Here is a 21,400-nt window from a genome sequence, read left to right as displayed (position 1 = left end):
AGATGAGAACAGACACAGGAGCCGGAATTCTTTCCAAGCTCAGAAACACCTTGCTTCTTCAAGATTGGAAGTCTGGAGTCTTAGCTGACTCTGCCTCCTGATGGACTGGGCCAAGAGCCTGGGGTGGTCGATGGAAAGAAAATGAGAGGAGTCCTTGGAAGCCCCTTCCTTCTTTCTCAGAATCCTGATTCCTCAGTAGCATTTCTCCCAGATAGAACTGAGAATGAATCTCCAGCCTTTCCTAGTACAACTACAGTCCCATTGAAAGACCAGGATAGGGAAGCCACATGCATAGCTTTAACACCATGAAGCAGCTTGCTCCAGCCAATCAGAACTCAAATGTACTGCCTCTCCTCTCCCCTTCTTGAGTTTTACTTGGAAAATCCTTTACATTGAGAAAGACAAACTGCAGCATGTCCCAAGTGGACTGGAGACCTGTCAGCCATTAGTCGGCTTGGAGTCAGAAAAGCAGCTCTAACTCCATCATCACAGGAAGTCCTGGTTTCCTTCTCTCCTCCTGTGCTACCTGAAGAAGTCTCAGGGGAGTCAAGGTCATGAGGCACAGAGAAATGTGTAGGAACTGTTTTTAGAGTACCCAAGAGCAGATGGTATATTATTTTTTTCTCAGTCCTGTGAGATTTGGTGATGTCATAGCAACAGCCTGGACTCAGTCAAGGTGGGAGTGCTCACCAAAAACAAGGCATTGAACACAAACATGTGTTACACAGGTTTGCATTAGCAGCCTAGCCACACCAACCTCCTAGGTTTGTCCTGTGAGAACCATGTGCTCCCATGAAACTCAGCCACCTCATCTATGGAATCAGGATGATGAATTCATCCTGAGGGTCATTATCTTTAAGCTAAGCAAAGTGCCTATCACAAAATGGAAACAGGAAAAAAGCCAAAGTGTTATGGATGTCGCTTTCCTTAAAGCAGTTGGTAACACTGTGGAATTGTCTAGGGAGCTCTGGTAGCCTTCCCGAGGAATTCAAGGCAAGAAACAATAAAACACACAGGAACCAACACAGCTCTTAATCCCAAGATAGAACTGGAGGAGGATGAGCCATGGGAAAGGCCACAAATGGCCAATGGGCCACTCACTGCCCTGAGAGGCTCATCTTGCCACGTTCTCCTCCACAGTCCTATGTGATGGCCAAGTCTGTGATACCTGCAGTATTTCCAACTAATATCTTTGAGCCCTTAGCACAGCATCAACTAGTTACTGAAGGGTGATGCAAGCTTTCCCCCCAAATCAAGTTCCTAGTCATCCTTCAAGTGGTGGAAAAGAAAGAGAAAGAGAGCACTCCATTCCTTATTGCAGGTTTCGCTGACATAATCTATTGTTTGGGAATGACAGTGCTGTAGAAACATCTGGGATTTATCATTGCCTTCTGCTAACCAGAGAAGCAGCGATTTCTGGACATTAATCTAACATGGGGGTATTCCATAAGACTACCAAAAGTAAAAGCGGGCTTTTTAAATTTATGGTGCTAGATGAGAGAATTTGGAGATTCCAATGTCAAGGTGGGCACCCTCAGGGCTCCCCCAGTCAGAGAAGCATAGCCCCAGTGGTCCCAGGGAAGACTGTGTCTGGGGCCATAATCCCACATTCTTTGTTTTGTGCCTACACTAGAACTGTGGAGGAAAATTCAAAAACTCCGGAGATGTGGTCAGCAAAATGAGAACAAAGCTTCATCTTCTGGCCTAAATCAAGCCACGCACTGGGAAGGTTTTCCTGTACATACTGATGATGCCTAACAGTCTAAAAGGCATGAAACTGTGGTAGAAACAAGTTGTTTCAAGTAGAAAGTCACAGTCTAGCACAGCCAGTGAACTGACGATCCTAGTTTGATCATTCAGAATTACCTCCAGTCTCAACCGCCCTTGGGAAAATTCTAAATTTGTTTCTGTGATGCCTTAAGGTCTTACATAAGGCATGGGAGTTGCAAGTTGAGAATGCCTAGAGAATGGTCAATATCACATAAACAGGTGATGAGCAAAGAGGAAGGACAGCAGCAGTCACCTAGAATGACAGTGTCTATTCACTGTGTACACAGAATAGATCGCTTTGCATCACAGAAGTGATCGTTTTAATTGATGACTTAAAAAATTTGTAGAACTTCCAACAATCATGCATTTGTTTATTGCCAAAAAATTCATTTGACTGATATCTTAGCAAGAGAAAACATCCCCAGCTCTTACGTGTTAAAAATCGTAATCATTGGTCCCGGCACGATGGACTAGCAGCTAAAGTCCTTGCCCTGAATGCGCTGGGATCCCATATGGGCGCCGGTTCTAGTCCCGGCAGCTTCACTTCCCATCCAGCTACCTGCTTGTGGCCTGGGAAAGCAGTCGAGCACAGCCCAAAGCCTTGGGGACCCTGCAACCGTGCGGGAGACCTGGAAGAGGTTCCTGGCTCCTGGCTTCGGATCGGCAAAGCATCGGCTATTGTGCTCACTTGGGAAGTGAACCATCGGATGGAAGATCTTCCTCTGTCTCTCCTCCTCTCTGTATATCTGACTTTCCAATAAATAAATAAATCTTTTTTAAAAAATCATAATCATTTATTGGGGAAAACAGACCCAAAATTCTCATTTTATTGCAATTTTGACAGCTAATAACCTTTACCAACAAAAACAAAACACTCCTTCATTCTAGAATTCAATGGGAATCTAAACACTCCCCCCCCTCCCATATTCTTTTATTACAGACCACTTCTGCTTCAGTGAAAGTGCAATGCATCACAAGACAACACTCAAAAAACTGGGGAGAAATATTTTGAAAACTATTTATCATTCTATAGGGTCTTTGTATTCTGCTGACTGTTACAACTGGAGAATGGAGGGTCTTACCCTTGGATGGGGGAGCTATTTATGAGGGAACTTGTGACTTGGAGCAGCTGGTCCTCCTAATCTGTCGTCCTTTTGGATAAACCACATTTTCACAAAAAGCTATCCCTAATGAGCTGGTGCACATCAAGCAAGCTGCAGCAAAACTGCTATCTTGAAAGAAAGATGCCAAGTAAACAGTGTTTCCGGGTGTTAAGTGTCCTTGAGCTTCTTTATTATGGGAAAAAAATAAATCTGAAAACCTGTTGCATCCTGGAAATCTCACATTGCTGACAGAGAAGAACAGAGTCAAGCAATTTCTCTGCATCCCTGACTTGAGGCTGAACTGAAAAACATCCTACCCCAGAGGCAGTATCTTTGTGGGAATGGAATATGCTTTTATTCAATCCACACAAACAGGAAGGAAATATCTGGGTTGTATTGTGAATGTTTTCCTACCATACTGAAGACAAAATCACACTTGGACAGTGCTTGAGTACTTGAAAACAAGAAGGGAGAAACAATTATGAATTTGAATATACTGCTACTGGCTACCCAGGTTTAAAAAAAATAAAAGGCATGTGAGTTGAACAGTTACCTTCTCTGAAAATATTTATGATGAGAAATGGGCAATTCTATTTCCAACACCATTCTTTTGGAAATGCAAAAGTTATCTCTAGAAGTAAATCATTAAAACTTCTTGGGAAATGCAATACCCTACCTCAGAAAGACCCAATCAACACAACTCAAACCTTGAGTGCACAGTGTAGCAAATGGAAACAGCTGTAAGACTATCACAATGAAAATGGCCTTGGCATAGGTTAGAAATTCAGCTTTATGATAGCCGTTGGCTGGTGTTGCACTGGGCACAATGATATATGAAGAATAATTTGATTATATAATTAAAGGACTTAAACATACAGATAACTTTTTGATTTAGCAAATCTAGTTCCAAGACGCTTCCAGATTTGTTCAAGGATATTTGCTGCAACCTAAAAATCAACATCAGGAAAGTATTTGGAGAGATATCTCAGGATGAGAAACTGAAGGACAAGGATTCCAGTGTTGCAATACCTGCTTTGAACAATTTAGAGTAATAGGTCAGAGAATAGTTAAAGTGATAGGAATTGTCCCTGGATGCTGTGGGTGCAAGGCAGGTTATAAAAAAGTGCTGCCCAGGTAGGTCTAATTTTGTTTAAAAAAAAAAAAAGAAATAAACAAAAAAGAATGACTGCTCAAAGGAGATACAAAAAAACAGAAACATTATCTGTGATTATCTTTGGATTAAACAATGACGGATAATTTTTGTTTGTTTCCTTTTTACTTTCCAATAACTTATGGCTTATTATCAATTTAACATCCAAGGAGAAAGTGTGAGGTAAAGATTAAGAAAGCAAAATCTTTGAGTTGAAAACTAAGAGGCCCTGGGACAAAAAGGAAAGAGGTCTTAATATCCTCAAAGATTATCAGTGAGTTAAGAAACAAACATAGGATCACAGAAAGAAGAACCCAAATAGCAGGGAAAGAAATCAGAAACGAGTAGCTTTGGAATTCTAAATACAGGTTTTCTATTTCACCATGTCAAATCAAGCATATAGTAAGATTATGGCATCTTTACATTCACGATACTTTGATAATTGAGAAAAATGCCATTTGGCTTTTTTTCTCTAAGCGCAAGTTCATTGCTGTTAGCTATGGTTCAAATATCAGTTTGGATGATGAGCATCCCCTAAAGACCCACATATGAAAGGCTTGTCTCTAGGGAGATGCTACTGGGAGAGTGTAGAAGCTTTAGATGTTAGGCCCTAGTGGGAGGTCCTTAGGTCTTTGGGGATGTGGCCTCAGAAGACGGTTCTTGAGAGAAGGTTGTTATAAAAGCTGGAGTTTGGGCCCAAACTCTGACCCCGTTCACCAAGTCACCATGTGATCCTTGCTCAGTGACATCTACTTAACTCCTCAGTGGCAAAAACCAATAGGACCATTCAACCTTGGACTTAAACCTCCAAATTTTTCTTAGCAAAATAAACCTTTTTCCTTATAAAGTTAGGGATCTCAGCAACAAAATGGTATCTAGTATGTTATTTAGTGAATGATTCTTCAAAACCCATCAAAGGAAACGCAAATGACTATCATTTTCAGAATCAGCAACAGTGTTAATACTGACAAAGAATAATCAGTGCATCACCATCAGACCAGCAATAACACCCAGAAGCCAACAACTTGGTCAGGTTCTGGTTGGCAACAGGGCTGAAAAATGCTTCCAACTTCAAGGATATACAATGAAGTCTTTAAAAAGGAAGGAAGGCAAAACACAAGACTACTAAAAAGATTGTGGGGCAATGGTTTTGGAAAGTGGCTTCTTTCTGAAAGTCAGACTTGAGCCAATAATTGAAAAAGAAGATATGGGTGAGGAGTAGTGATTCCAACTGAAGACAAGGCACGAAGCAATAACATGTGACAAACCTCCAATGTGTCACATTCCAATGCTCATATTTAATGTTCTGTAGTATTAACTTCCTCTCCCCACATTCACAAATGACATTTATGATGCTATATGTAAAATTCAGAGAAGATTAATTACACGTACTCTCTGTCTTGCAGATGTTATCTTTGCTGCTCCTGCTTTTAAGTCCTTTGCTAGCCATGCCTGAAATGTTTTTTAAACCACTGTTCTTACCAATATCTTACCCTTCTTTAAAGGCCTGGCTTAAATCCCAATTGTCTAAAATAATACCTCTTAGCAATACCCCTAAAATAATACCCAGTAGCAAACGCCACTCTGCTACCCCAGCACCTGCAAAATAGCATAAAAGTTTTATTTTTTTAACTGATGGGTGTAACTTCATGCTCTCACAGACACTTCATTCAAGTCACTGGGAGGTGGTGGGGGAGGGGCATGTGACCTCCCCAGAACAGGAAGCCTCAGAGGTCAGGTGAGAGGCATTAGCTACTGGATCCCACAGTTGGTGAGTAGTTGGGATAGTTCTAGAACCAGGATGTACTTCAAACAGGTGCAGCTTTCCATGGTATGTTGAGAATTTCTACCCTGGATATATCACACTTTCTATGATAGAGGGTATGACCTTCCCTTCTGAAGTCCCAAAAAGGCAATGACTGACTTTTATGTCCCTAGAAACGACTAGGACTCCAGCAGCCAGAAGAAAAAATATAATATTTACCTCTTAAAATAGCCATTGAATCAAAATTAGGATCTAAATGATTGGACAATGCATGCAGATATGTTGTACATGAGCTATTCACTGACTTACATTCCTTCTCCAAATAATTGATCGTTAATTTCTGAATTTGTAAAAGCTGCATTCCAGGATGCTATCAAGTTTGAATCTCATTTGTTTGGCTTTGCTAAAAACACATCTACAAGGCCTGAAATTTCAGTAATGCATTCTTTGTAACAGACTATCTTTTGGGGTTGATGGTTTTAAAGTCTTTGTTTTTAAATTACATCTTTGATTTAGTTATACTTGTTACAAGTTAGAATTAGTATTAGGGAAGCATCATATTAATTGACTCATACTTGATTTCTGGCTACCGAGGGGAAGTATGTGCAAATCCTCATTTGGATTCTTTAGAAAAAGGAGTTTGCTGTGATAAACTCATTGGGAAGAATGTGAAAGGCCTACTATAAAGAACAAGGAGAACAAATCAAACACTAGCTTATGCAGACAACGACTCCCCTGTCTCCCCTGAAAATGGTAACTAAATGTTACCAAGGGAAAAAAATGATACTTTGTTTCTTAATTTTTCATTTTATTCCCATGTCATATTTTTAAAATTCTAGTTGTAGTTGATTGAGACCAGTACGGTTTGTTCTGCATAGCAGGAAACACACTGATTTGAACCTTGAAAAAGTGAACAAGACTTTTTACACTCAGGAGAAGTGTATGCTTCATGATTCTACCCACATCCAAGAAGATATGACCAGAAGATGGAGTGGAGAAAGGAAGAACTTGGCTCAGCAGAACACAGTTAAGCCTGAGCACATCAGAGACGGTATATATATATATATGTAGAAGTTACAATTACGAGACTTTTGTTTACTGAATTCTTAGACATTCCATTTTCTACTTATTAGGGCTTTTAATTATAGATGCCTATTGCAGAAAGATTGGAGCACATGGACAAATTAAGAGGTAAATTTTCATAGAGGGAACATTGCCAAGAACTGTGAATTTGACAGTTCTTATTCAAGTACATCCTAGGTTTTGAGTTCACCTTTACCTACAACCATCCTCAGGATAGCATCACAATTATTTTCTTTGAAACCTGGTGTCACAGACAGTAACTTGGTTCTAGCAATTCTGCCAAATATAACAATTCCCAACTTCTCAGGTCAACTAGATCTTGGGGAGATATTGGTATTATGCTAACCAGAACAAGGTGTAGAGATACTGAAATTTTTTTTTAAAGTTAACCTAAATATTTGGTAGAAACAACAACAAATAGTTTGTTAGTAGCCAAACCCCCCTAGTTAAACAACTTTTAAAACAACTGCAATACAAAGTAGGCCAGGAATTGCTGGGAAAACTGCCTTAGGAAGGTAAAAATAAATAAATAAAAACCTTACAAAGAAATAAAATTAAGGATTCACTTAAAAATTAAGTTTGCTGTGATAAGCCACCTTCTAGTGGTGGTAGGAGTTGAGAAATCAAAACATTAAAATTAAGATTCAGCTATGGACAAAACTTTATGGATGTGAAACAGGAAAGAGCAGGTGTTTGAGGGAAGATAAGAAACAGAATGAAAATGCGGGTATGATTGGGGAGGGGACTTAAATAAGAAAAAGTAATTTTTTAAAAAACTGTACTTATAAGAGAAGTTTACATAAACAGTTGGTAGACTTCATATGTGGTTAAAAGAAAACACATTGTGACCACACTCCAACCATTTTGCATCAGGCAGTAGAGACACAGCCTCCTTATCCTACAATCTGATTGCACCTTTTGTTCAAAAAGATTTATCCTCTTCATTTGCTCCTCCAACAGCTCTTCCTTACCTCTCATAGCTTCTTCTGTACCTGTGCTATGGGCATATGTGTTCAGGAAGTCTGTGTAGAAGCACAGCTGCTTCACAGGCACAGCCCCGAGGGAAATCAGGGATCCTGCAGCCTACACACTTGCAGTAAGATGAGCCTTAAGTCCATATGCTTCTAGCTTTGAACCATTGCTTGACAGTTCAGATGCCATAGCTTAACTCCTAGTCTTCTGCTATGATCAGCAGGCACAGGGAAGCAAGCAGCAACAGCTACAAGTCACAGCAGGAATTTAAAATACTAGTAAGCAACTGCGGTACTGAGACCAAGAAGGAATTCCAATGTCAATCACATAATAACAGACAAATCAGAAGCCTTGATATTATAAAGTAAAATAAGCTTAGATTAACAGCAAAGAAAAATACTGTGTGAAACTTCACAACCAAGGAAGACAACAAGAAAAAACTTGAAGGAAGCTGACCTGGGAGGAATTTATGTGACAGCATTTGGGGCTGTTTCAATAACCCACCTAAATGATCACCCAGACAAGCACATGGTGGCTCGCAGCAGATGTTCATCCAGTTGATCAGCAGGGAGCAGCCTCAACATCCTAGATTTGGGTGAGAAGGAAAGAATTCTTCAATGATCTTCAGTAAAGTTGCCCCCTGGTGTTCATAAAGAGTTATCTTCTCTTGCTTAGGGAATAATGACAAAAAATAAAGTCTGTATGAGTTCAGAGAAAACCCAGTTTTAATTTTTTCTTTTGATCCAAAGCTGATTAATTCTACATTGCCCTTCAAGCCCATGAATACAGATGCTGACCATGGCTGACCATGGCTGGAGTTGGTCCTCTGGAGTCCAAATGAACTTCCTCAGTCTCATTTATCTAACACATTGCACCTCCTGCTCTTCATATCACATTCCCAGTGCAATTCCTTTTAAGATTACCCAAACACTGGTCATCCTTTATCTTGAGTGCAGGTGTCCTGATCTTTCTGGAAATTCTATATGGATGGAGCAAGGTGCTGTAGGAATATATTAACCATATACAAATGCATTCATGCACTACATGATAAACTATCTGTTTGACAGGAAAAACCTGGATGCATTGAGCCTGAAGAGGACTATTACTAAATCCAAGTATTCCCACAGTAGGAGTATGTTTTTACAGTTAGATAAATTATTAAAGTTAGGTGAATAGTTTCTTTTTATGACTCAATGGTTCTAAATTCCACAGCCACCAAAATGGTAGGAAGCAGGCTCTGAGTATGCTGGCTTGGATTTTCTTTATTGTACCCACAACTCTAAATACTTAAAAATAAGTTAAAACCATGCCATTTCCTTTGGAAAGAAAGGAACTTTATGAGCTGTGACCATTCTCTCGAAGGAGTTGGAATCCTGCTTTCCATCCTCACAGTTACCACATTTCCTGCACACGCCTCGCTCATTTGTTGGTTCTGAAAGAAACATACCTTCCCACCACCACAGCAGCATTCAGTCCTAGAGTAAGACTCAAAACACATGCACAGTATTCTTGTTCTTCTCAATGCCATGTCTGAAAAATGAAGTGTCTGTAATGAAATGGTTTAAAACAGACAAATGTATTCAATGAAAACAAGACTTGTTCCCCCAAAGTCGTCGCTTTGGAGGTCCTATACTTACTCAAAAGACACTGCCATCATCCAAAACTATTGTTTGGAAGTCACTGGGTGTTGTGTTAACAAGAAGATCAGGTTCCACCTTACAGCACCATAGCGTTTTTTTTTTTTTCTTTTAACTAAAAATGGTGTTCCTTAGCAGAATCATTCACTTGACAACAAATGCTTTGGGTTTGAAAAAAAAATGGAGTTCACTCTTGAAAGGGGTTGGTGCCATTGAGGTGAATTGAAAGCACAGCTGTCCCTTTGCATCTGCTGGGGTTTGCTCCAGGATTGCTCTGGGGTATCAACACCCAGGGATGTTCACACCCCTCAGGAAGTGGTGTGGTATTCGCACAGAACTTGTGCATATGCTCCTCTCTTCTTTGATCACCTCTAGATTATATGTATTCCTCCATGCAATGTAGATCATAATTCATGTATGTTAGAAAGACATCGCTGCTATACTGTATCATGGAGCGAATAATGATCAAAGGAACTCTGTACTGTTCAGTGCTGGTGTAATTTTTTCATGTAGTTTCAACTGGAGGCTGTCTGAATGCATTTGAGATATAGTGCACACATTGGAGGGCTGATTGTATAATATATTCTGAAGGCGACAAAACATACCAGCAAATGTCTCACTGGAATAGCTGAATGGCTTCCTATTACTGACTGGTATTAAAATAGTGACATCACTGCTAACAAAAGGGAAACCACAACTCACCACATTTCTCTATAACATCAGAGAACACAACTACATGCATCTCTAACCTTTGGCCTGCTTTGAATTAAAAGTTAAAACTTAGCCAGTTTTTCAACATCCATTTTGATCAGAAATTCTCATTCCAAGCTGTTTTAACTCAAGAGCTCTATTAGTACAGAACATGCATTAAAAATTTATTTTGGAATTGTATCAATTGAAGAAATAAATTCATCTCACCTGAAACGTTTTCTCTCAGGTACCAAAAAAAATCCACTTAGACATATAACCAAACGTTATTTAATATCTTAAAAAGTAACACAATCCAAAATGGATATTTCACACAACACTACATAAACAACATGAACACAATATTACCATATGGAGGGACTTTCAAATATAGACTTACAAAAATCCCTGTCCTTTTTTTTCTTTTTAAGTTATTATACTAAGCATGACAAGTAATCATCATTTACAATATGGTACACTGACACGATAAAAACCATGTTACAAATGTTATAAATCAGTAACATTAGGGAAGACATTTCATGAACTGTAATTATTTCATATGAAATACTATACAATATAAACAGAACATCCATCTTGGATGACCTTTACAGCAACCAGAGACCAAGTAATTTAAATTTTTTTTTTTCAGTGCAAACACATTTTATTCAAGGCAGTCTTGGCTGCGAAACTCTTTTCTAGCATACAGTAAATCCCACTTGTACTTCTTAATTCATTTACCCTAATGTAATAGTCACATTCAGTCACTCAGAGAAAGATACCTGCAGAATTATGATCCCTTTAAACTTGATGTTTAAATCCCATTCTCTTCTGGAAAGTAGTATCTGTGTTAACTGCTCCAAGGACTTTCATTTGTAGCTGTCAATACTTACATGAAGGTGACCCTGGGCACTGTTCCTAACTCAGCATGTGTGCACAACATTGTGCAGTATTCTGCCCTTCCAATGTGGGAGCAGGGGTGGCAGGTCAGGGTCTGGGAAGGAAGCAGGAAGGGTGTCAAGGGACAGGAAAGAGAGAAACTGCTGAGTGTGTTCTGCAAGATTCACTTCCTGGGACTGCAGAGGCCTGATAGGGAAGATATCAGGTCTCATTTTTGGTACCTCTTTTTTGGTGGGACCAAGGGTTTGGGGGTGGGAAGCAGGCAGCCATACAAGGCCCAGTCAAGCCTCTAGCCTTCCATTTTAATCTTGCTTCTCCCCATCCCCTCACTGGCATCAGGAGTGTATGATCACATTTGAGGCCAAAAATCACTGGTTAAAGCCCTAAAACTGAAAAGAGACAATCACAAGAGGGCTAATCCCACTTGAGTCTTGTAGAATTCTGAGGCTCGCAAATCCTTAACTGTAAGTCATAGAACAACTGTGAAAACACAGGATTTCATGTTAGAGGAGCCATCACTGGAATCTCTCTGGAATGCCACTGCAAGACACACAGAAATGGACTCAAGCAGGGCAATTTCATCGTGTTTCAAACATACAAAGAAATGTGATCATGAATTTTACACATATATCTAACTCATAAGATGTTTCCTAAAAAAAAAAAAGCCTATGGAAAATACTTGAATATAGCCTTAGTGCTGTAAAAATCTTCTGTGAAAGGGCTGGGAGACCATGATTAGATTATTCCATCTCACTTGGCACAGCTCAAACTAATAGTCATCTCTTTATTTGCACACATTTTACAATCCCAAAGCAAACTGTTTTCCAAGGTTTTGGCACTCATTTTTTCTCTGGGTCCCAGCTCTCCCAAGCTCTAAACATGAAGGGGACTCCCTAATTCACAGAAGAGTACTTGATGACTCTGACAAGAGATTGGACTGTTTGGGAGAATGGGGATTGGGAGAGGAAAGAGATGATTTCTGCTTGGGTCCATGGTGTCTGACAGTGCAGTGCAAGTCGGTTCTGTGTAATGGTCTGTAGTTTGGGAGAAGATTCCTAGGAAGCACTGCCTATCTCCTAATTTGCGCAAACACTCAGAACTGTAGCAGCTCCCTGGGAAATCCAGAGCCTGGAATGCAGGGCTTGATTGATAGGACTGAATTCTATCGTGCTTGGAGCACTGTGAAGAGTACTTGATAAAGTTTTTAATGAAAATTTTTGTTTCAGCACCTTCCACTTCCAGGGGCAGTCATATTCCTGAAACGTGGGTATTTTAGCACAGGAATGATAGAAACCCAATAGGAAACTGTAAACAAAGGGTGTGTATCCTAGATTTGCCTTTGAGGGTGATGATACCTGGGGGATTTGCTCATCTCCCACTTCATCAATTGATTCCAGCAAGGTGTGCTGAGTTACAAAATTTCAAACACCCTGAAGTTCTTGAATGAAAATGGACAAAGATATAAAGTCACATAGGTTTTCTTTGATTTTATTAGCACACATCAGAAAAAAATAGCATTGTATTTAGTGATCTCTCAGGAAGATCTATCAGATAGAAAAGAGATCTTGATAGCTGCCACTGTGTTTCTGGGTTGCCTGAAGTCATTGTTTTTGTTTATTCACTTCAAGTATGGGGGTTACACATAGGATCTGCTGTGTTAATTGTAAATCTGAATGCTTTGGAAGCACATTGTAATCCCCATATGAGCTGTGCAAAGTCATAATCAGCTATTGGTTTCGTCTTTCATAACCAGGCTTTGAACACTGCTCATGTTATACATGACATTCTCTAAAAGATCACCATTGTTATTGTGAGGCATATGCCTGCAATTAAAGTGAGAAAGTTCACTTTCAAGTACACTTTGTGGTGAAAAGTGGTTTGTCCTGGGTAGAACTGTACAAAGCTGTGCCAATCTGAAGAAGGACGGACCCTTCTGTCCCCACTGCACAGGTTTCTCCCTCCACGGGAACTGAAGATGATCTGAATTTCCATTTTAGACATGTTGGTTGGATTCCAAGAGAGATTTGGGATTAGCTGGTGTTCAGATCATTGTTACTCCAGATTAATTTTCAAATTCTGCTTCCTGAACTTGAGTTTCCCCAACATTAGAAAAGCAGCACTGTTATTTCTTTTTATTTATTTACCCAGCTAGTCAGTCCCCTTTTAACCTTTTCACCCGTCTTTTAGTTCATGGCACCTTCCCCACTTTTTATATGGACATTAAGGTCCCCTGAGATGCACAAAGGATAGAAAATGGAGTACAAATTATTTGGCCGAAGCGTGGAATACACAGCCCAGCTCTTGTCATCAAAAATGAGGTTTGGGTTTGATAGGGTAGCATATGAGTGAAGCTGGGGAGACCCAAAGTGCTTCAAAATTGGCCAAATTTCTTGTGTGTCATCTATGACTGAAAATCTAGAATTCACATCAGATTTCCAAGGAGAATGTAGTTTGTCAAACTATGTAAATCAGCTGGCTCTTTGACAGAGAGACCTTTCATCAAGAATAGAAAAGAAGAAGGGGAAAGAAGAGTTTTTAGACTTCTGTTCATTCAAAACAAAAATCAAGTGAGCTTAAGGGAGAAGAGAAATGAACATGGGATTACATCTGAAAGCCAAATGTTGTAAAAGAAAACCATGGCAATGAAAAAGCCATGAGTCCACAGGGCCAATCACAAACACACACACAGAACGCCATGGCCTAACATTGAAGAAAGGTTTCAACTTCGCTTTTCTGAACAATACACTGGAAACGCACTGCTGCCATCTCATCAAATTTATGGAGGTAGTTATATGTAAAAATAAAAATTACCATAAAGCAATATGCTGTATCATCATAATACATAAGTGTGCAAAATGCCGACAGATGTGTTGACCCTTTCGAGTTGAACGCTACACAGAGATTCAACCAGATTCAGTTCTGTAAACCTTTCAATCGATAAGCAGTCCCATAACAGGAAACTGCAGTTTCACTGGAGGAAAAGGATATTGGCAAAGCTTGGAGAGGGCTTGAGAGTTTGGGCCCTGGAAGCCTCACAGATCACCCCTCCTCCATTAAAGAATCCTGTTAGAATCAGGTGGGAGTATTTCTACTTTGTACATCTATATTTGAAGTCCATATTTTCTAGGCTAATAGCTGCTGGTCGTAAGGAGGCTGTGTTTTTGTATCATATACCTCACTTCATCAAGCAAATAGTTTACACATCTTATTTGAATATCTTCTGTAAACCTATTTCTTGTGAAATATTAACTCCTATTGCCAAGCTTTTCTTAAAGCTAACGTCTTTTTCTGTTTGCACAGCATTTGATTATTACAGTGGCTACTTTCAAAGATCAACTGGAGGCAGGGTGTTGTTGCAATGGTTACATTATTTATGAACTGAAAGTATCATAAACATTGGAGATGTTTTTGGCAAAAAAAATTGGCTTTGGACGGAAAATTTTAGTAATTGTCTGGTATACAATTCATCAAGGAAACAGACTATATGGTCCCTTAGATACATTATTATTCCTTCCAGGCATATTTAAATAATGAGACAAACAATGCATTTATGAGCCATTGGGGCATGCCTTTTAGCAAATAAGGTATGAACTAATGCCAAATGGATTCAGCATTTCAATAGTGTGGGAGCTTACCAGCAAAGAGCTTAAGTTACACCCTCATAAGCACAAAAATGAATTTATGCCCAACTGGGGGAGTCCAGTTTGATCCAATGCACTTCCAAATACCTGAAAAAGCATGGAGAGTAAGTACTGAAATGCTTTAGGAGTTAGTCCAGCTAAGTATGTATTTTTATCTTTTGAGCACACTGCTAGTGAGGAAATTTAATATGGAAGCAGAGGTGTCTCACAAATTTTGTACCAGTTATTGAAATCTGAAGTGAAAATATTTTAGATGTGTGTGTGTTTATGTGTGTGTGGTGTATGGCTTCAACCAGCTCATGTCACTTAACTAAATAAAACCTTATGTCAGACCATTGACTTCTATCATAGGTAACCCATTTGCAAATCATTTCCCACTGTCTACAGAGTTTGTTCATTGTTGTCAGAAAATAAAACACTGGAACTTTGAAATGTCACTTTTCTAGGATACTGAAGTTTTATTATTATTATTTGATCCCTCTGCTGCCTGGTGTTTGTATTCTACACGACAACTGTCAACTAAAGCAAAACGTTAAGAAAGCCCTTTGAAATAACTCAGGCTAGTTGAGTATATATCCACCTAAAATGCCTCCCAAAACTGGTGACAAACTATCTGTAAACATTACTCCAGCACAGTTCATATATGCATAATTGTTATTCTGATAAATTTTAGGGGAATACAAATTATGGTTATATCATACTAGCAGAATGAGCACATTCTGCTTTTCATTACATGGGCACATGTATATTTCTAATCAAAAATTACTTTAAAAGTTTTCTTTATAGATATCTTCCCAGGAATAAAAGGCCTGACATTCAACTCTCTCTAAATTTGCTCTTTTCTTATAATCAACTAAAAATGATCTCCCACCGCCTAATTTAGGCATTCCATTTAAAATTACATAAAATAGATTTCTGTCCTTCCATTAGAAAGAATAGCATCCTCAGGCCATACTCTTCATTTGTATCACAAAACAAAATTTTTTTTTTTGCTTTTAAACAAACTAATTATTGTATCTAGTATCGTAAGATAGGATCATCATAAGAATCACAGGGAGGAAATGATCTTCCTTCGACAAGTCCACATGGCCTCTGCCAGCACTCAGTGCTGTTCCCTAGCCCATCTGCAATTCCCTTCCTTTGTTCACTTCAGATTCAAAGGCCTGTCTGTGACCAGGGATGATTACAATGTCAGACAAGCATCCATTACCATATGAAAAACAAAATCCTGAAAGCAAACACTCCCAGCATTTCCTTCGTGACCCCTTCTGACACACTTCCAGAGGCTCTTACCAAATAGTGTCATGGAAACTCACAGTGAAAAATTATTGGTGCATTAACAATTCACACACAGAGAGGGCAGTGGTCCCTTCTCATCAGTTTGGCATTGATTTTTTTTCCCCCAAGGTAGATCCTTGCATTTGACATTTTGTGGTGGCTTGGTTTCTTATTTTTTCTGTTTTGTTTTTGGAAGTGTCGAGGATCAATTCTGTGATGCCATTTAACCACAAACTGGGAGCAACACTCATCTGTGGCATTTTAATACAGAATTGGCAACTGCATGACATTGAAAATGCATATTACACTTACAGTGTCTAGACTTTCCTATGTGTGCTCAGATATGGTTAGTGAAACAAAAGTATACATATCACCCCTACTGCTATTTGATTGCTACAGAGCCAAAAATGTGAAAAGCAATACTTTGAAACAAAGATTTTTTTTTTTTTTTTGCCCTAGCCTACTTAGCAGCACAGTTTAAGTAAACACAAAAACTGTGGTTGAGATGCTTGTCTTTCCAAAGATGTAAACATCAGTCCCAGTGTCGTAAACTTTGCTGTATCGAATGAGACAGAAGATCTGAGGCAGAATGACTATCACACACTCGTCACAGAAGCTTGCAAGCAGTTGGAAGGTTTCTGCAGTTTCTCAGCTTCGTTGCTTGGGGGGTCCGTACTTGCTCGGAAGTTGAAGGCTGGCCCAGCTCCGCCATGGGCTGGACTCAAAGCCGGGTTCTGACGACGGTTACTTTCCACAATGCTGGATGTGTTGGAAGCCAGGCTCTCCCGAGTACTACAAGAGTAAAAAGGTTTGATTTTGTTTTTGCTTCGAACATAAATAATTATAGAATGTACCCCAGAGGAAGAGCAAGTGAGGTAGTTAATGGATTTTCTCTGTGGGTTCCTGAGGTCCTGCCAATAAACATCTGAACTTTTTATTCACACATAACATAGGCTCAACAAGACATGTCATCATGGGCAGCATGCTAATGGGGAAGGGGTTCCTGAACAGCCATGTGCTCTTGGAAATGTCCCCCCTCCTTTCTGCATTCAAGGAAACAACTTTAAAAGCATGACAACAGAAACTGCTACCACCTTAATGTAAGACTGAACATTCATATATATGTTTATATAATGATTTCAGTTCTGATAGGAAATTCATGGGCAAAACTGCTCTAGAATAAACTCAGTAATTTTACCGTAATGGTTCTCTCATTCTTGATCAGCAGATTTTGACTTGGGTGGTATAGCTAACTCACTACACTGATTGGAAACAGAATCCTTTAAAACACTTCCTACTTATGCTTCAAATTTCAGCATCTTAATTCTAGTATGTTTTATTTTCAGATAAAAGATGTTACCCATTCATTTGGGAAGTTTACATACATTTTTGTCCCTCTGGTAGGTATATTTTTTTAAAGGAGTCTCATTATTTCAATTTATCTTTTAATTTTTCTAAATGAGAAGCAATTGACTCTTTTATTGCTTTAATATATTTAGTCAGTTTAATATTTCAAATGTGTAAGGCAACTGCAGAAGTAAGATTGTTGAACCTGACTGAGGGAGAGCAGTCAAGTTCTACAATGTAACTATAACAAAGTTCTTAGTTTACATAGAAATTGGGGAAGCCATACTTATTCTCAAAGCATCTATCTGACCAAGTAAATTCAAAGTTCAAAAAAATATCCTAGGAGAATTGGTCCCCATAACTGATTTAAGCCAATCAACCAAATTACCTCTTAGGCCAAACTTCCAAAATGGAGACATTCTCTCCCCTTCTCCTTCATTCCCATGCTAAACTGAGCATCTGAGGCTGAATCCTATACCTTGGCAGCCCTTTCTATCGGGTTATTAAAGCCTAATCCTTTGTGCCCCAAGTTTGCTTCTGACCAAGCAGCCAAGATTAAGAGTTAATGGCTTAAAAGGTAATTTGTTCGCTGGACCTTCCTTGAACGTAGATGGCTCCTTTCAGAAGGTTTATACATTCAGAGAGACAAGTTCTGTCCTGATGTTTATAGCACATCTACAGAGTGCTCCAAAGTTTCATCACTTACCTACTGATCTGCCTGACACCGTCCCCCCAAAATTTCATCAGTGGCTTGCCTGCCATTACTGAGCACGCAATCAGATGGAGGAAGGAGGGAGGGCAATAAACTTGGAGCAGCCTAAAGATTTCATGATACATTTCTTCAGTTTCATTCTTAATCATGCTAGTAACTTTTTATACTATTTGATTTCCTCATCTCTGTAACAGCGGGAGTTAGGTTGTGATTTATCTACTTACAGAGTGACTATAAAGAAGAAATAAGCATCAGGAAAGCACTTGCAAACTAAAAGCATAGGAAATTTTAAGTTACTTGTGTTATACATCTAACATGTACTAATACATTAAGCAGATACTATGGACTGGCTTAGGAATCTAGTCATTATGAATGACATCTTTTTTATATGCAATTTTATGGTCCAAGGAATTTACTTTTAGAAGAGCTTTTGAGGAACAGGCTTAGCGGTTGCTAAATACCTACTGTATGAAAGGTATTGTAAACATCTACCAATACGACTGATCATTTAAGTCTGGAGCCGCCCCTGTTGCCGATGCTTTCAACCACAACCAACATACTAATAATTATAAACACACAAACAATATTCCTATGCGTCCAAAGAACGCATTTCATTGTTGCTGTAATAATGAGCATGATCTGTGCCTGCATATAGAGGGCTCTGGATATGATAATGAAAAAGTTAACAGCAGTGCCTTTTCACCAGTAAGAAATATTCCTCAGATTTGAACATCTTTTTGAAAGAGTATTAACAAAATAAAACCTTAAAAATAATTCCAGGTTTTTAAAATCAGTATATATGAAACAAGCAGCTGAACTTTTCATTCTTTTGTATGTGTGTGTTTCTCTGAACTCAGACCTGTACACAGCAAAAATACATCCCCAGAAGCCTTTGAGTTTCTGATTCATGGCCTCAGATTTCAGACAGCAGGCTTCTCATGTCAAGATTTTTCATTTCCAACCTTAGCTCTCATCACCTAGTCCATGTTTCTACCCTTTTTATGGTCCAATGTCCTTTAGCTTCCAACAAATGAGACTGAAGAATTTTGTAAATGTGGCTGAACATGAATTCTGAGCCAGCTTTGAAATCTTGGTGTCATGAAAATCACTTCCTCTAATTTACCCTTAGTTGCTTAGAAAACTACTTACTGAAAGATCCAAAAGAATGGCCTGCATGAGATCCCCACGTCTCATAGCAATGGGAAGATTTACCACATGGCAGTGTTTTCTGAAAAAAATTCTATTCACGCAAGGGAGTGACTCTGTAAGTCAAATATCAACTTTTGTAGAACATCCTCATGCAGTAAAAACGCAACCTAACAGATTTACTGAGGTGCACAGAGAACAAGTTCATCATCTGGCAAACCAAATGACATTAACTATGCAAGGGTGAAACTGACTTGTTCTGCAGATTCTTTAACAGCATGAAATTTACAGGTGACCCACGTGTTCCTAAAGAAAATTCCACCTAGTATTAGTAAACAGACATTTGGTTACTGTGTGAAGCTTGTCTCCTTAGTCACCATGTAGCACGACAAAACATAAAAGAAATAAACTTACTTCAAGAACAATTCCAGTCATAAACTCTAGATTCTGAACTTCAAATGTTGAGATAATAAACTATATACTGGGGATTGGAGGTACTAGTTAAAATAGTTCATGATCATTTGTTTGCCCTCAAACAAACAAATTTTTGATATGCACAATGCAATGATGAGCTCTGAATTAGAAGCCACTGAACTACTCCCAACGTCTCAATGTCTCCTTAGCAACTATGCGTGGAGTTTTGAAGCGTTCCATCTGTGAAACTTGAGGGACCAAGAGGAAGATGTGAGAGGCTGGAAATTGTCGAGTGGAAAACTTTCAGCATGTTGTATCCATACAGCAACAAGAAATAAGAGAATATAAAGATACAGGCAAATTAACCAATGGCTTCCACAGGCAACACATGTCAACTTTTCCCATGGTTACAGACCTTCAATTATGCTTATCTGGTATGCAGAACTAAGAATTCTACAGAAAAATGGGAGTAGAACAGAACGAAAGGAACAAAAAGGATAGATAAGCTAGGAGATAAATCAAGATTCAGTTTAGGATTAAAACTCACTGAAGTGAAGCAAAAAACGAATTTCTTAGGAAAGTCACTTAATAGACCAATGGTTTTCAGACCGAGAGCTCCAGCTGCATGAGGTCATTTAGCTCACTAAGGGGCAGGCCTTAGAGGTCTTACAACCATTTTAACAAGAATATCAGACCTCTAAACATGTGTTAACTTGAAAAAAAATCACATGACCAAAAGCATCATCAACATCATCATCATCATCACCAAGAATTAATCTTTCAAGTAACAAAAACTCTAATGTGGGACAAAAAGATAAATGATTTCCAATTCTGGTTTTGAGATGCTCTGTCCCCAAATTACTTAGAGATAGGGCAGAACGATTTCACAAGAATAAATTTTAATAGGTAAGAATAAAAATAAATATACAACATGTATAGTCCTACTTTGGGTATTGTGACATCCTAGGAATCCCTGCTGATGAGATACATCAATCTCTCAGGAGTATTTCTGCATCTCAGAGTCACCAATCTGGAGTAGAATTTAGAAAGAGAAATAGGTCCCATGTTGTTTTTTGAGGAGAAGGGAAAGTTGAGGAGAAAACAGGAAGTTGCATAGAACTCTTGTCTGCGTTGTAAGCCCTCAGTAACTTCAGTGTTCTGGACCTCACCACGAGTGTTACATACTCTCAACTGTCAACTCTGCCGATTACTAATGACTAGTAACAAGAAGGAACGACGATCAGCACCTGAAAGGACTACGTCAATCCCATCGCAGGCAAAGTAAGAGTCCTGGTACATAGTGTGGACTGATGCAACACAGGGAGGTCCCTAAACTTGCTGTGAGCAGAACAAGTTCCCATTTCTCTGCAGACAGGTGGCCAGGGAGAGGGAGGAGTGTGCACAAGATAGGCTGCACAAAGAGGAGACACTAAAATGGCAACGAGCTTAAATCCACTGGGAAAGTTCTGAGCTTGCTATAATATTCTCATTCGAGGGACCCTCTCCCCAGCATTAATCGATTTACACCCAAAATCTATCCTTCACTGACTATTCCTTCTTTTCAACATGCTGCTAGTTTTGGAAGACATAAAAACCTTCTTTCTTAGCATGGTGGCAGTATGTATGCAGAAAAAAAAAACTACTGGAAAGTGTTGTGCTTAGACTACACTGAAACAAGTTTGAGGGGAGGGGCCAACCCACCAGTCCAGATTGGTGATCTCTACAGCTGCAGAAACCTTTTATTTTTCAATTCCTGAAAAAGAAGTCAGAAACAGATTGTTAACAACTCACACAGCTC

General features: G+C 39.1%; 1 protein-coding gene across 2 annotated transcripts in view; it reads right to left on the bottom strand.

Moving 5' to 3' along the window:
• Nucleotides 1-16,436: 16,436 nt before the first annotated feature.
• Nucleotides 16,437-21,400, bottom strand: part of STOX2 (storkhead box 2) — a 100,958-nt gene continuing 95,994 nt past the window's right edge. Inside the window, exon 5 of one of the 2 annotated variants that reach the window (XM_040965936.1) lies at nt 16,437-16,775. In XM_040965936.1, the coding sequence (XP_040821870.1) occupies nt 16,580-16,775 (196 nt within the window). In that variant the 3' untranslated portion in view covers nt 16,437-16,579. Of the gene's footprint in view, nt 16,776-21,237; nt 21,356-21,400 lie in introns of those variants that run through there. The other variant, XM_040965937.1, reaches the window with a different exon arrangement.

The sequence above is a fragment of the Ochotona curzoniae genome, unplaced genomic scaffold, assembly GCF_017591425.1.
Source record: "Ochotona curzoniae isolate NIBS_2020 unplaced genomic scaffold, NIBS_Ocur_1.0 scaffold_4505, whole genome shotgun sequence".
In the NCBI taxonomy this organism is placed as follows: Eukaryota; Metazoa; Chordata; class Mammalia; order Lagomorpha; family Ochotonidae; genus Ochotona; species Ochotona curzoniae.
Note: the sequence above shows the minus strand (reverse complement) of the source record. Positions and strands in the feature narration are given on the sequence as shown.